Source organism: Orycteropus afer, unplaced genomic scaffold (genome assembly GCF_000298275.1).
Source record: "Orycteropus afer afer isolate SDZICR_OR568_19922 unplaced genomic scaffold, OryAfe1.0 scaffold00192, whole genome shotgun sequence".
Taxonomy (NCBI): Eukaryota; Metazoa; Chordata; class Mammalia; order Tubulidentata; family Orycteropodidae; genus Orycteropus; species Orycteropus afer.
In genome coordinates this window covers 6291778-6303548 of record NW_006921779.1, presented here as the reverse complement: position 1 = coordinate 6303548, position 11771 = coordinate 6291778, and the positions used below count along the sequence as shown (strand labels likewise).

The 11771-nt window shown below is 41.0% G+C and overlaps 1 protein-coding gene across 1 annotated transcript; it reads right to left on the bottom strand.

Annotated features, from left to right (window-relative positions):
• Positions 1-3786: 3786 nt before the first annotated feature.
• On the bottom strand, positions 3787-11162 carry SFPQ (splicing factor proline and glutamine rich). The gene is made up of 10 exons (XM_007947664.2): positions 10317-11162; positions 9389-9577; positions 8707-9008; positions 8523-8618; positions 7841-8037; positions 7491-7575; positions 7027-7144; positions 6482-6530; positions 6280-6401; positions 3787-3924 (listed from the first exon to the last, which is right to left on the bottom strand). Exons 1-10 carry the CDS (start codon positions 11160-11162, stop codon positions 3787-3789), a joined length of 2142 nt encoding a protein of 713 aa, XP_007945855.1.
• Positions 11163-11771: the final 609 nt, after the last annotated feature.

Below are 11771 nucleotides of genomic sequence, written 5' to 3'. Positions count from 1 at the left end.
GACATCACATCTCTAACTCTAAGGGAATCAAGTTCAAAAAGCTACCCTGAATGTTTGCAGTCATGCTATGCAATACGCCGGAATCTTACCATTGGGAAACGATTCCCAACTGTAGGCAAGTCAATGTGCCACACCACTGTCCCCCAGGTTGTGAGTACAGATACATTCAGACAAGCCACATAACTTTAACTATTCACATTAGCTCCCCAACTAAGCCCAAATTAGTAATAAAAGATTTTCCCCATGGAGCCCATTTTTAAAAACTTCAAATCATTTTACCGAAAACTGTGTTTATAGTCTTAATTCACTCAACCTGAAGAATTGCTAAGATTTCATACTGAAATTCCTAATACTGCTGACCTACGGGCCGGTCAGTTTGCTGTAACAGAGACTAATTATCAGATGCTTTATAAAGTCAGTGTCAAGATGCTAAAGCACTCTACTCCCCCAGCATGGTTTGGTTCCCTTTTCCCCACACCGCTGATGTGTTTGCCCCATGTTATCTTCAGTTACAATGCAACTAGAGAAAACCATACAACTGCGTCAGATACACCAAAGAAACGTTTGCACTTTTTATCTAACAGTACTGAATGTACTGCAACAGCACTGAACTCTGCCTGACAAATTACAGCTCTACCCCAAACCCACACAAGTTTTGATATAAACTAGCTTTACCATACAAGTGTTAGGTGCTGCACTGTAATTTCATTGTCAGAAGTGTGATGTCAGAATGCCCACGGAATAAAAGTACATAGCAAGTCACCAAGTTATATTATATTGCTTGTTACCTACCTGTATGCAGTCGGCAATGAGAATCTTGGAGCAAGCAGGAATACTACATCCGGGTCCTAACGTCCATTGCCATTTGCGGTACTACGTTCCTCACAGTTAACGCACTGCAGAAATGCTGGCTAAATGCAGTTATGTAGCAGGCCACTACTTTAATAGTGCATTAATTGCAGTCCAAGAACACCAGAAAACATTCCACCACAACTTAGTGGCTTGCTCAAGAGAAGCCAAGTATCTGAATTTTTATCTGCCATAATATGCCACTTAGAAAAATTGCACAGGTATAACATTACAATTTCCCAAATTGTAGTTTATATTTATTAGTGATTAATACGTCTATAGAGTGGTGGGGCTTACACTATGTGTGAGTTCTATAAATGTTCTAAGCAAAGAAGATTATGGTTCCTCTAAATGTGAGCCAAAGGGCTTAGCTTATTTAGATACCTATTAAATATACTGTGGTCTTAAGAGAATGCAGTATTTAAAGACTGGGAAGAATAAGTTTAAAAATGACTAGGGTACCTCTAAACACAAATTTATGAGAGACAGTGGAGAAGAGAAAAATGGGGGCAGGTGGTTTCTTTAAGTGGAAAAAATGGCTAATACTTCAAAACTATTATCTTCCCTTTCCCACCCCAAGTTTTATTATCAGCTTTTAGGAAACTACTTTTTAAGATGATTTAAATTCACATTAGGCTGAGAACTATGCTATATATTGCAAGACTTCTTGAAAGTTTGAGTCGCTTACAACCCTTGATACACTGCTTTCAGTGATGAAAGTCAAATATCAGTTGAAACTAAGCAACATTACTTGCTAAACAACGTTTAGCCAGTCTACAGCCCACAGTAAGGGTATCAAAAGCCACAACTTTCAGGAGATTATCCATTAGCATCCTTCACCACTCTTCAAAGGTACAGTACTACCAAAGCTTATTTTAGGGGTCTGTGCCAGCATCCCTTATAAAGAAAGGCATGTAAATCTGAAAAATAAACTGAAACATTAATTTTATAGGCAGATTTTCCCATTTTCCCCACCAGCCCCCGCCCACACATTCATGTTCACCCTCTGTGGGTGTCCCACGAACACCTCTTATTTTTTTGTTATTAGTAGTCCCTACTATACAATGCATCCAGATTATAATGGACTCCTTTCAAATCAAGACCCTTTTTTCTGTACAGAAAAGGCTCATACGTATCACCAAGTAATGACCTGACTTGGGGCAAAACTTCCTACTTATTGACATGGTAGAACTACCCATTTTCAAGTGTCTTGGTGAACAGAAATGAGATTCTCTGCCTTAATTAGCACACCATGTGCCTGTCAGTCACAACCAGAATTCAGTGACATGCCTTAATACTCCACTAATTTTCTACTTTGTCTTATCCTGTTGCCTATTCAGAAAAGTACTCAATTGTTTCAACAAGAAGTTTCCCTTTGTACTCAGGCACATGACTAAACTTCAACATTTAAAAAAGGTTTGATTTAGAATTTTACTTTTGCCAATCAGCACCAAGAACAGAAGTGAAAAGGAGGAAGACAAATTCCATAGTAGTTCTGCAATGTACAAATTTGAATGGAAACATAACTAAGAACAAAGCCAAACCATTCATTACTTTACCTACTCTTAGGAAGTCATTTCTCCACTAACACACTGGGATTCAGGCTCCCATTGTACTAACAACAGTAAACCATCTCATTTAGTATTGAATCAAAATGTCTTATTGCAATGGAAAGAGATTCAATGACGTTGACAATTAACTGACAACACCACTGAAACATTCCCAAGCTTTATGGTGTGAGGGAAAGGGGTTATTTGTACTGTGTAGCATGAGCAACTCTCTCCAGATTTAGTGCTACATCAAAAGAAAACCCAAAAAAACTGGTCAACAAATTTACAGTAAGATTGGTTACCTACAAACCTATTTGTTATTTCCAGTCACCGCTAGCTCTTAGAAAAGAGAGTCAATGGGATTTATAGAGTCCTACGGATTTTGCCCATCAGAAGTAGCACAAGGAGATGTGAAAGTTACAGAGTACAAATGGATTACTGACCCTGCTTCATGGTTACTGTACCTTCCTTACTTTCAAATTGACCTTTTCGGACTAAACCCCATCTTTATAAATCACTTAAAAGTAATACATGAAAAGGCTTCATGTTTAATAATCTTTAATTCAAATGTAAAAGTTCAAATACAAGCCATTTATAGGGCTTGGGATTTTTTTTTTTAAAACAAGAATGGGGGAACGCAACATTATGATCTTTCTACTTTTTCTTCAAAAACTTTCAAGGAAAGGATAAATCATAGGACCATGAAAGATCCATTTAGCCAAACGCACTGTTCTTCCCCTATCAATGGTTCTGACACCCATTCCATAATCTTAATACACATAACTAAATGAAGATTTACAGTTCAGACTGTTTAACCATTTAAAAATACTTAGCACTGGCTTTCTTCCTATGCCAAACAAATCAAATCATGAATCAGCTTCAAAATGCATTCTTTTTAAAACAAGGGGACAGTTATTTGTAGAAAGCAGTACTTAGCCTCTAAATAAATTTTCCAGGATGGCATACGCCAAAGGCCTACACACTCTCATGCTTTCAAAGTAGAACATCAAGCCTAATGTGCATAGAAGCATGAATGGCAAAGTTGAAGATCAGTATTATAACTATTTTTTCTATTTATTTGAAGCACAGTAAAAAAAAAAAAATCGGTACACTTTGGAAATTCAGTGGCACAAGGTACACTGCCATAACTTGAGGGGACATTATACAGTTAAAAAAAAAAAAAAAGGAAAAAAAAATTTTTCTCCTGTTTCAAAACACTGCATTACATAATTTTACCTGCCTAAACAGACCATTTACAAATATTAGGTCAATAAACTGCTAACATCCATAAAAAGGTAGCTTTCTTACTAAAATGCAAGAATTTAAAAGGTGGTATCTAAACAAGAAAAAGACAAAACAAACTGGAATGAAAGCCTAGATATCACATCTAAAACCGGGGTTTTTTGTTTGGGCCTTCATACTCTTCTCTCCCTCTACCATATCCTGCTGGAGTTCCAGGCCCCATTCCTCTAGGACCCTGTCCACCCACAGGCCCCGAGCTTCCCTGCCCAAAGCGCTCAGTACGCTATTGGAACAGTAATTAACAGTTCATTATATGTAGTTGATGTCCATGTGTGTTAAGTAAATATTTTAGAAGGTTCCGTAGTCAACGTTCGTCGATACAATCACCAATGAGTCGATCCACAGGTACCGGGAACATAGAAAGGAAAAAAGGGTAATTTGAAAATTAGTTTACGGTAATACATGCCTTGTGGTATGTTCCCACTTGAGCCATTCTCATACACCTGTTTCAAAGAACAGATCTTCCCTGCAGTGCTAAAAAATTTAAGAATTAGTGCAGATGTGAAAACCCATTTCAAAATGAGTTCTAAGAAATTTCACATCAGATTTCGTAACTCACTGAAAAGCTTGCGATCTCACTTTTAAGGTCTGAACAGAAAATTTAATTTCCAAGTAAGCCTAACAAGCCCAACCAGACAAATTCAATTCACTCAATGAAGTGACAAAGACCTACTCACCAGTTAGTGGCATGTGCTGCATAAGAAACCTTGTGCTTTTCAAGATCTTAAGACACATCTGCTAAGGTGCAGAAATCTTAAAAGGTTGAAAGTTTTAATAAAATGCTACCAGACTACAAAAAGAAAAAGCATAAGACTAAAGATTTAATCACTTAACCGGCACAGTAACTTGATTAAAAAACGTGTTGCCATATTCTCACAGGTTCACCACTTTCAGAGCCATCACTATACAGCCATAGACAATATGACCCAGAGTACTATTCTGTGCTGTAGCAAAATAACTGAACATACAGCCCACCCTCGTAACAGCCCAACCTTTTCCTTTGGTCTTTTAAGGTCCACTAACACTTTGCTATGATACCAGGTTTTGGGTTATCAGCCCAACACCATAATACCAAGCTTATGTGACTGCAATAAAGCAGTAATTTCATTATTCCATTTTAGTTTCAGGTACTTTCTGGACTTAAATAGAAATTATATTCCCAAGCAGAAGAACCCTATAAGTAATGCACAGCAGCCTAAATTGTCTTTTAAATTCCACTTAAAATAGACTAGTTACTGAGAGCATTACTCCAAAAGAGAAACAAAAACGGAATCAAAGTTTAACTGTTCCTCTACACAATTTCAATGTGTTCTCTACAAAAGACCAGTGTACTTGAAAAAACAAGCTTGTTTTTTCAAAACATTTAGAAAAACTTCAGGATTTCAGCACATTACACTGTAGGCTCTAACTCCACCAAAAGCAAAAAAAAAAAAAGTTTGAGGAGTTTCACAACTAATTGTTATTACTACAGCTTAGAACTAGGGAGCTACCTATAACGTATATCACAAAACCTAACTGTGGGGACACATGAAATTATGTTTTATAAATTTTACAAGTTTGATATGGACCCTTTACACACATTATTTTTAAAAGTTCAATTTGAAGAAAGCAAATAGAATTACATTTAACCCACCAGGTAAGATTCTAACTGTATTTTCAAAAAGCCTTAAGTACATTTTAACTAAGTAAGGCCCCATACTAACTTCTAATGTTCCTATTTTTAAATGAGTCTAGTGAGCTACATACAGAAGGTCCCCTCCCTCTGTCAAAAGCATATAAGTGAACTAATCAGATTCAATTCAGTTGTGAAAATGCACTTTAAACCCACCTCTAAAGTAAAATTTCAGTCCTAATAAGGATTTGTAAAATCCTAGTGCAGCTACTCAGACCAATCTACTTCTTCTAAAGCATCCTAATAAGCTATCTGTACAGCTAAAACATGATAGCATCAAGAGAGATCAGATCAAATGCACACAAATAGTATGCTTAAAATTACTGATTTTTGCTACCCTGGAGCAAAACAGATGTCATTTATATTAAAGTATATATAAGACAGGCCCAACAGGTGGGAAACGACGAGTCAAAACACTAAACAACTCCCTTTTACGGGACAGAAGCCACGCCAAATATAGGTCAAAGTCCTACACATCACTAAAATATGCCTAAAGCTACAAACTACAAGTTTGAGTCACACTTATGGCAGATACCAGCTTAACGAATGACACATTGCCATTTGATTTACTCTCACTCAGATGTAGAATAATCCAATACATTTTAGAATTTGGATTGCCATGCACTAGAGTTCAAAAATGCATAATGGAAAGCACCTAAATCTACTTATTGCCAAAGATAACTTCACATACTACTAACAGCATTGACTCTTCATTGGCAACCCTATCTGTTTAGGTTACCACACACAGAACTCTAGTTTGCCAAAGTATTCCTCAGTATTATGATTTACATATGAAAGGGGAACTAAAGAAGTCCACAGTCACCTACTTTAAAAAAAAAAAAAAAAAACACATAAGTCATGAAAATGAGGAATTTCCTTTGCACTATGTCCCACAGGATACATTACCATGTCACTTCCCATCATGGAACCACTCATAGTTGCTGGGGGAACTCCAGGATTGGCTTCATAACCTATGCCACCACCACCACCTAGAGGTGGAAATTTCTGGCCTCCTGAACCATAGGGATCTAGGAAATAAAAATGCTGGTTATAGTTCAATAGAAATACTGTTATCTAACAATATTGCTTACTTAATTTCCATGCTCACCTCCCATGTTCATTGCTCCTCCACCACCCATTCTCATGTCTCTTTCTCTCTGAAAGAAAAAAATTGCTTTCATACATCTGTACTACACCCATATCAAGCATTCTTCAGTACAAAGAAATTTCAAAAAAAATAAAATTGCTAAGACAATTTAATCTTTTCATTTTCTAGAATATTTTTTAGATCAATATACAAAAAAACAGTTCTTGAGACTCTAAAAGGCCTCTAAAGGCTCTTCTTAACCACTGACATCTTTTAGCCTATCCAAGAACAGATAAAAACCCTGGACAAAGCAAAAATACATTTAAAAAAAATAAAAATAATGGCTGTGAGATTCACCTACATGTTGTTATTGTTAGTACAGATTCACAATGACCCTACGTGAAAGCACAGAACTGCCCCCACAGGTTCTCCTAAGCAGTAATCTTTAAGAGTCACTGGTGGATGTGTACAGCCAACCTTTCACTTAGCAGCTGAGTGAGTGCTTAACCACTGTTGTCACCAGGACTTCTTACAAGGTTTGCAACAGTTCCAATTAGAAAACTCACTGGATCCATGTAGCCCATTCGGCTGTAACTTTCCTCTCTTTGGCGTCTCATCTGTTCTTCCATCTCACGTTGGCGAATCATCATCTCTTCCTCCCTTCTACGTCGTTCCTCCTCTTGCCTGGAAGTAATCCATGCATCAAATAAACCAAATGTTACCCATTATCTTCTAAATCCAATTTGATTATGCTAGTAGGATGTTTAAGAACTTCATAAAGTGTAAATTAGAGCAAAATAAATAAATAGAAGGCCCAGAGTGAATCTAGGGGCATAGCATTAGAGGCATTCTGGTGAAGAAAAAAGCTTTATTAATGAAAATCTTATACTACATTCCATTTTAAATGTTAAACCAATTGACATAATGTTTAACCTCTGCATCTCACCTGACTCACCTGCAAAACTGATTTTCTAACTGTCTATAACAAACACTAGTGCAGAATCAAAGGCTTAATTTAACAAAAGCTCACCTCAATTGCATTTCTTTGCGTTTCTGCATTTCTTGATTATGAAGTTCCTCCATGCGTCTTAATTCTTCCTGACGTCTCATCAGATCTGAATTTTGGAAAAGGTTTTGGATTCACATTAATGATGTTCTGATGAATTAAAAAATTAAATGATGCTATAGCTGAATCTGGGAGCTCTGGTAGTGTAGTGCCTAAGGCACTTCAAACCCACCAGCCATCCCTTGGAAGGAAGATGGGGCAATCTACTTCCGTAGTGATACTGCCTCGGAAACCCAAGGAGGGGGTCGCTGTGAGTCAGGTCCCACGCAACAGGACTTAACAACAACATAGTTGAATCCAGAGGATCTTTTTACCTTGACGCAAAAGGTTTGCCTGATGCTCATGATAGGCATCTTCCATTTCACTTTCCAATTTGTCCTTTGCATCTTTCATGTTTTTTTCAACTTGTTCTCTCTGTTGTTTTTCCATTTCATCCAAGGACTTCCAGCGCTGGGAATATTCATACTCAAATGTGCCATGCTGGGCAAATCGAGGAGGAGTTTCTCTCTCCCTAAAAATGCACAAAATTTAAGTATGAAATAGTACATGAATACACACAGAAACTACTGATTTCACTAAATACACTGGTCTTTACTGGCCTATCACTTGAAATGAGTACCACAAGTCAAAGGCAACCTTAGTTCATACACAGTAACTTCACAGCAAAAACAATACTTCCCAAAACACTTTATTAGACAACACAGGCATTGGACACAAACTCTAGCTTTCTCGTTTCCAAAGTTTTGTTCTCCTCTAGCCAAATTCATTGTCAAGGTTTATTTTCATCCCCAAAAACAGGAATACCTGCATTTCACACAAACAGGACTCCATGAATGCGTAAATCACAGAAACAGTATCATTTGAACAGTTTCAAAAGCTTGTAATTTTCTGAGCCTCCAGTTTTTATAAAGAAGCATCTCAAAGACTTTTACGTTATGTTAAGCAAAACTGGAAAATTACTAGGTTTGTTTACACTAGAAGTTTAATCACCCTTACTTTTGATACATTGGGTTCTTCTGTGCAAGTTTTTCAGGAAGACCATCTTCATCATCCAACTGCTCAAGTGGTTCCACAATGACTGGACGAGGAGTTCTAATAAAAACAAAAATGGTTCCAGTGTTACCGCAATTTTCTTACAATTTGACAAACAATTTATTGTAACGACCACAAGATAACTTACGTTGTCAGCAGGAAAACGCCTTCACTGCATCTTTCAAATGCTTTTCTTGCTGCTGGTTTAGAAGCAAATTCAACAATGCCTTTCCCCGTCGATCTTCCACGATCATCCACAATTACAACAGCCCTTTCAATTGGACCAAACTGGCTAAAAGCTTCTTCCAACAGTTCATTGGAAACGTAAGGTGAAAGATTGCGAACTGAAAGGGCAGCAGCATGTGTGGCAAAGCGAACCCGAAGCTGTCTACCTCTCATGGGGGTATCATCAAGTTCAGCTTTGGCAATTTCAGCCAAAGCTCTAGATTCCTGAAATTTTAAGAGACAATAGTCAGTTAGGAAACCGTCATATACTTAACTCCTACTCCAATTTTTCCCTCCAGCTCAGTTCAAGCTTTTTTTTCCCCCTACAGCTCTTTCCTAAGACCACTCAGAATAGATTAAAATAAAATACCTAAACCAACCACCCTACTATTTCTTGTTGTCAGTTACCATCAAGTTGATTTCAACTCATGCCTAGGCATCAATCAATTGTGCCCTACAGAGCAGCTGCATCTGTTCCCTAATAATGAAAATTTTAGACCAATTTATTCTTTCTGGTTTAAAACCAAGCCTTCATCACTTCTCGTCTGCTTCAGTTTGTTTGTAGCATCCACAAAAATGCGTAATTCTACATAAATTACACTCACAAGTTTAATAAATCCGAATCCTTTGCCTTTGTTGATAAAAACTTCTCCTGGTTCTCCATATTTAGCGAAAAGTCTTTTGAATTCATCCTCTGTGATATCGGCAGGTAAATTCCCAACAAATAACCGACAACGCTGTGTGTAAGTTTTCTCTCCAGGTCTCCTCAAGAGAGATAAATTGGCTTTAAATCCCTAAAGCAGAAAGAAGGGAATTTTCAGACACCAGTGTCCTCTCCAAGTAGAAAACCCAAAAACAACTTTAGTCTTCAGACTGTGCTATCGGTCAGATTCTTTTCCTATTCCATTAAAATTAAAAATCAAAGTTATATTTCATATAGTTGCCGTCGGACAACAGCATCAAAAAAGATGTCCAAATCATTCAGCACTCTCAAGAGACACACTCCCCCTCCGAAAGTTGATCATATCAACCTCATATGCCACAATGTCCATGACAAATCTATACCGTTAAAGACCAAAATGAGATGGTATCCAAGCATTAAATAAAAGAAAATGACCGAGCCAAGTACCGTTATCACTGACATGACTTTCACCAGCACTGTTAAGACCGAAACTGTCCCATCTCTCCAAACCTGTATTTCGCGCTCTGCATAATCTCGGTTCCCAGCATCGTCTACCTCATCCAATGGTTCTCACCGCTTCCTTCGGAAGCCACCCCTACCTTCCAACATCCTCCAGCTCCAGTCCCGTGAAAATGGCGGCGCTGACAGCCAATCCCGGGCCCGACTAGGGGGACTCACGCTCCCCGCCCCCACGCTCCAGCAGGACCGGCCCCGCCCTCTGCAGACGAAGCGCGCTGGCGCCCTTTCCGGTCCCTGACAAAATGGAGCCCGTGGAAGGGGGAGGGGGAAAAAAAAGGAATGGGCCGCCGCCATCTTAAGGAAACCGACACGTTGCTACAGGAGGCACTCACCTCCGAATCGGAGATCTTCTCCTCACTGCGGCCGCTCGGTCCGCCGGGCGGGGGCCCCTGGTGATGCTGCTGATGATACGGAACGTGATGCTGCCGACCCCCGCGTGGCTCCCCACCGCCGCGGTGCGGCGGCTTGGGGTGGCCGCCAGGAGCGCCTAGGCCCGGACCACCACTGGGCTTCGGCCCACCTGGCATTTTGCCACCTTTGGGGCCGCCTGGGCCTGGGCCCTGCTTGGGCCCAGGGCCTGGAACCCCTGCGGGGGGAGGTGGCGGGCCTCCGGTCTGAGGAGGAGTGGTTGGGACCCCACTGCTCGGCGGCGTGGGTGGAGGCGGCCCGGGTGGGGCCGAAGTGACTGCCGGCGGTGGCGTGGGAGTAGGACCCGGCCCTGTAGGGGCCCCAGAGGTCGGAGGAGTGGCGGGAGGCGCGGAGCCGGAGGCCGGTGGAGCGCTGCCTACGCCAGGCGCCGGGCCAGATCCCTGAGGAACGACAGGCTTAGAAGAATCCTGTGGCGGCGGTGGCGGCTGATGTGGTTGTTGATGCGGCTGCTGATGCGGCGGTGGCGGTGGCTGCTGCTGTGGCGGAGGCTGCTGCGACGGTGCCTGCTGCTGCTGTTGCTGCTGCTGCTGTTGTTGCTGCTGCTGTACTTGATGCGGAGGCGGTGGTGGGATAGGGGGCTTAGGGCCACCTTGGCCCGGGCCAGGCCCCATGGGTCCGCGGTTCTGATTGAGGCCCATGCCGGGCGGCGGGGAACGGAAGTCGTGGAGGCCCCCGCGGCCGCCACCTCCTCCGCGCCGGTGAAAGCCGCCTCCGCCACCGCCGCGACTCCGGAACCGATCTCGAGACATGTCTGTAATCAAGGGGCGGTCGAGGCAGAAGCGAAGAAGTCGCTCAGGGAACGTGGAGGCCACCTTGCTTCACACAAAATGGCGGATGACACAGACAGCGGGCCGCCTTTGTCCTCGTCTTATATAGTCCGCTGACGTGGCCCCGCCCCCTCTTCGATCGCTAGCTCCAATAGCCAATAGCAAGTGTGATTTTTGATGACACTATGTTACGAACCTCTAATCTTTTTTATTGGCTCCCGGTGAGGGGCAGCAGGCAAAAAAATGTGGCAGAGGTTTCTAGTTGGCCAATGAGCGGGAAGGGAGTTGGCTGGAAGCCATTGATTTGCTGGGAGAAATTTGAATGGGTACTGCCGGACCAATTTTCCTGTGAAAGCAAGTCTTCTGGGGCTCTAACAACTCCTGGGAGAAGTGTTAGAGGGCTTTTTTCTTTGATTGCAACAACTAGCAACTAGCTGGTTATCCTTGCGTAGAAACAACATGTTCTCACGACCAGCATAAACTTAACATCCATACTTTTTTTTTTTTTTTTCTCATTTCGGTTCATAAATAAAGCATAGAGTGCCTACTATCTACCCTACTTAGTGCTGGGCTAATGAAATTGGAAAAATA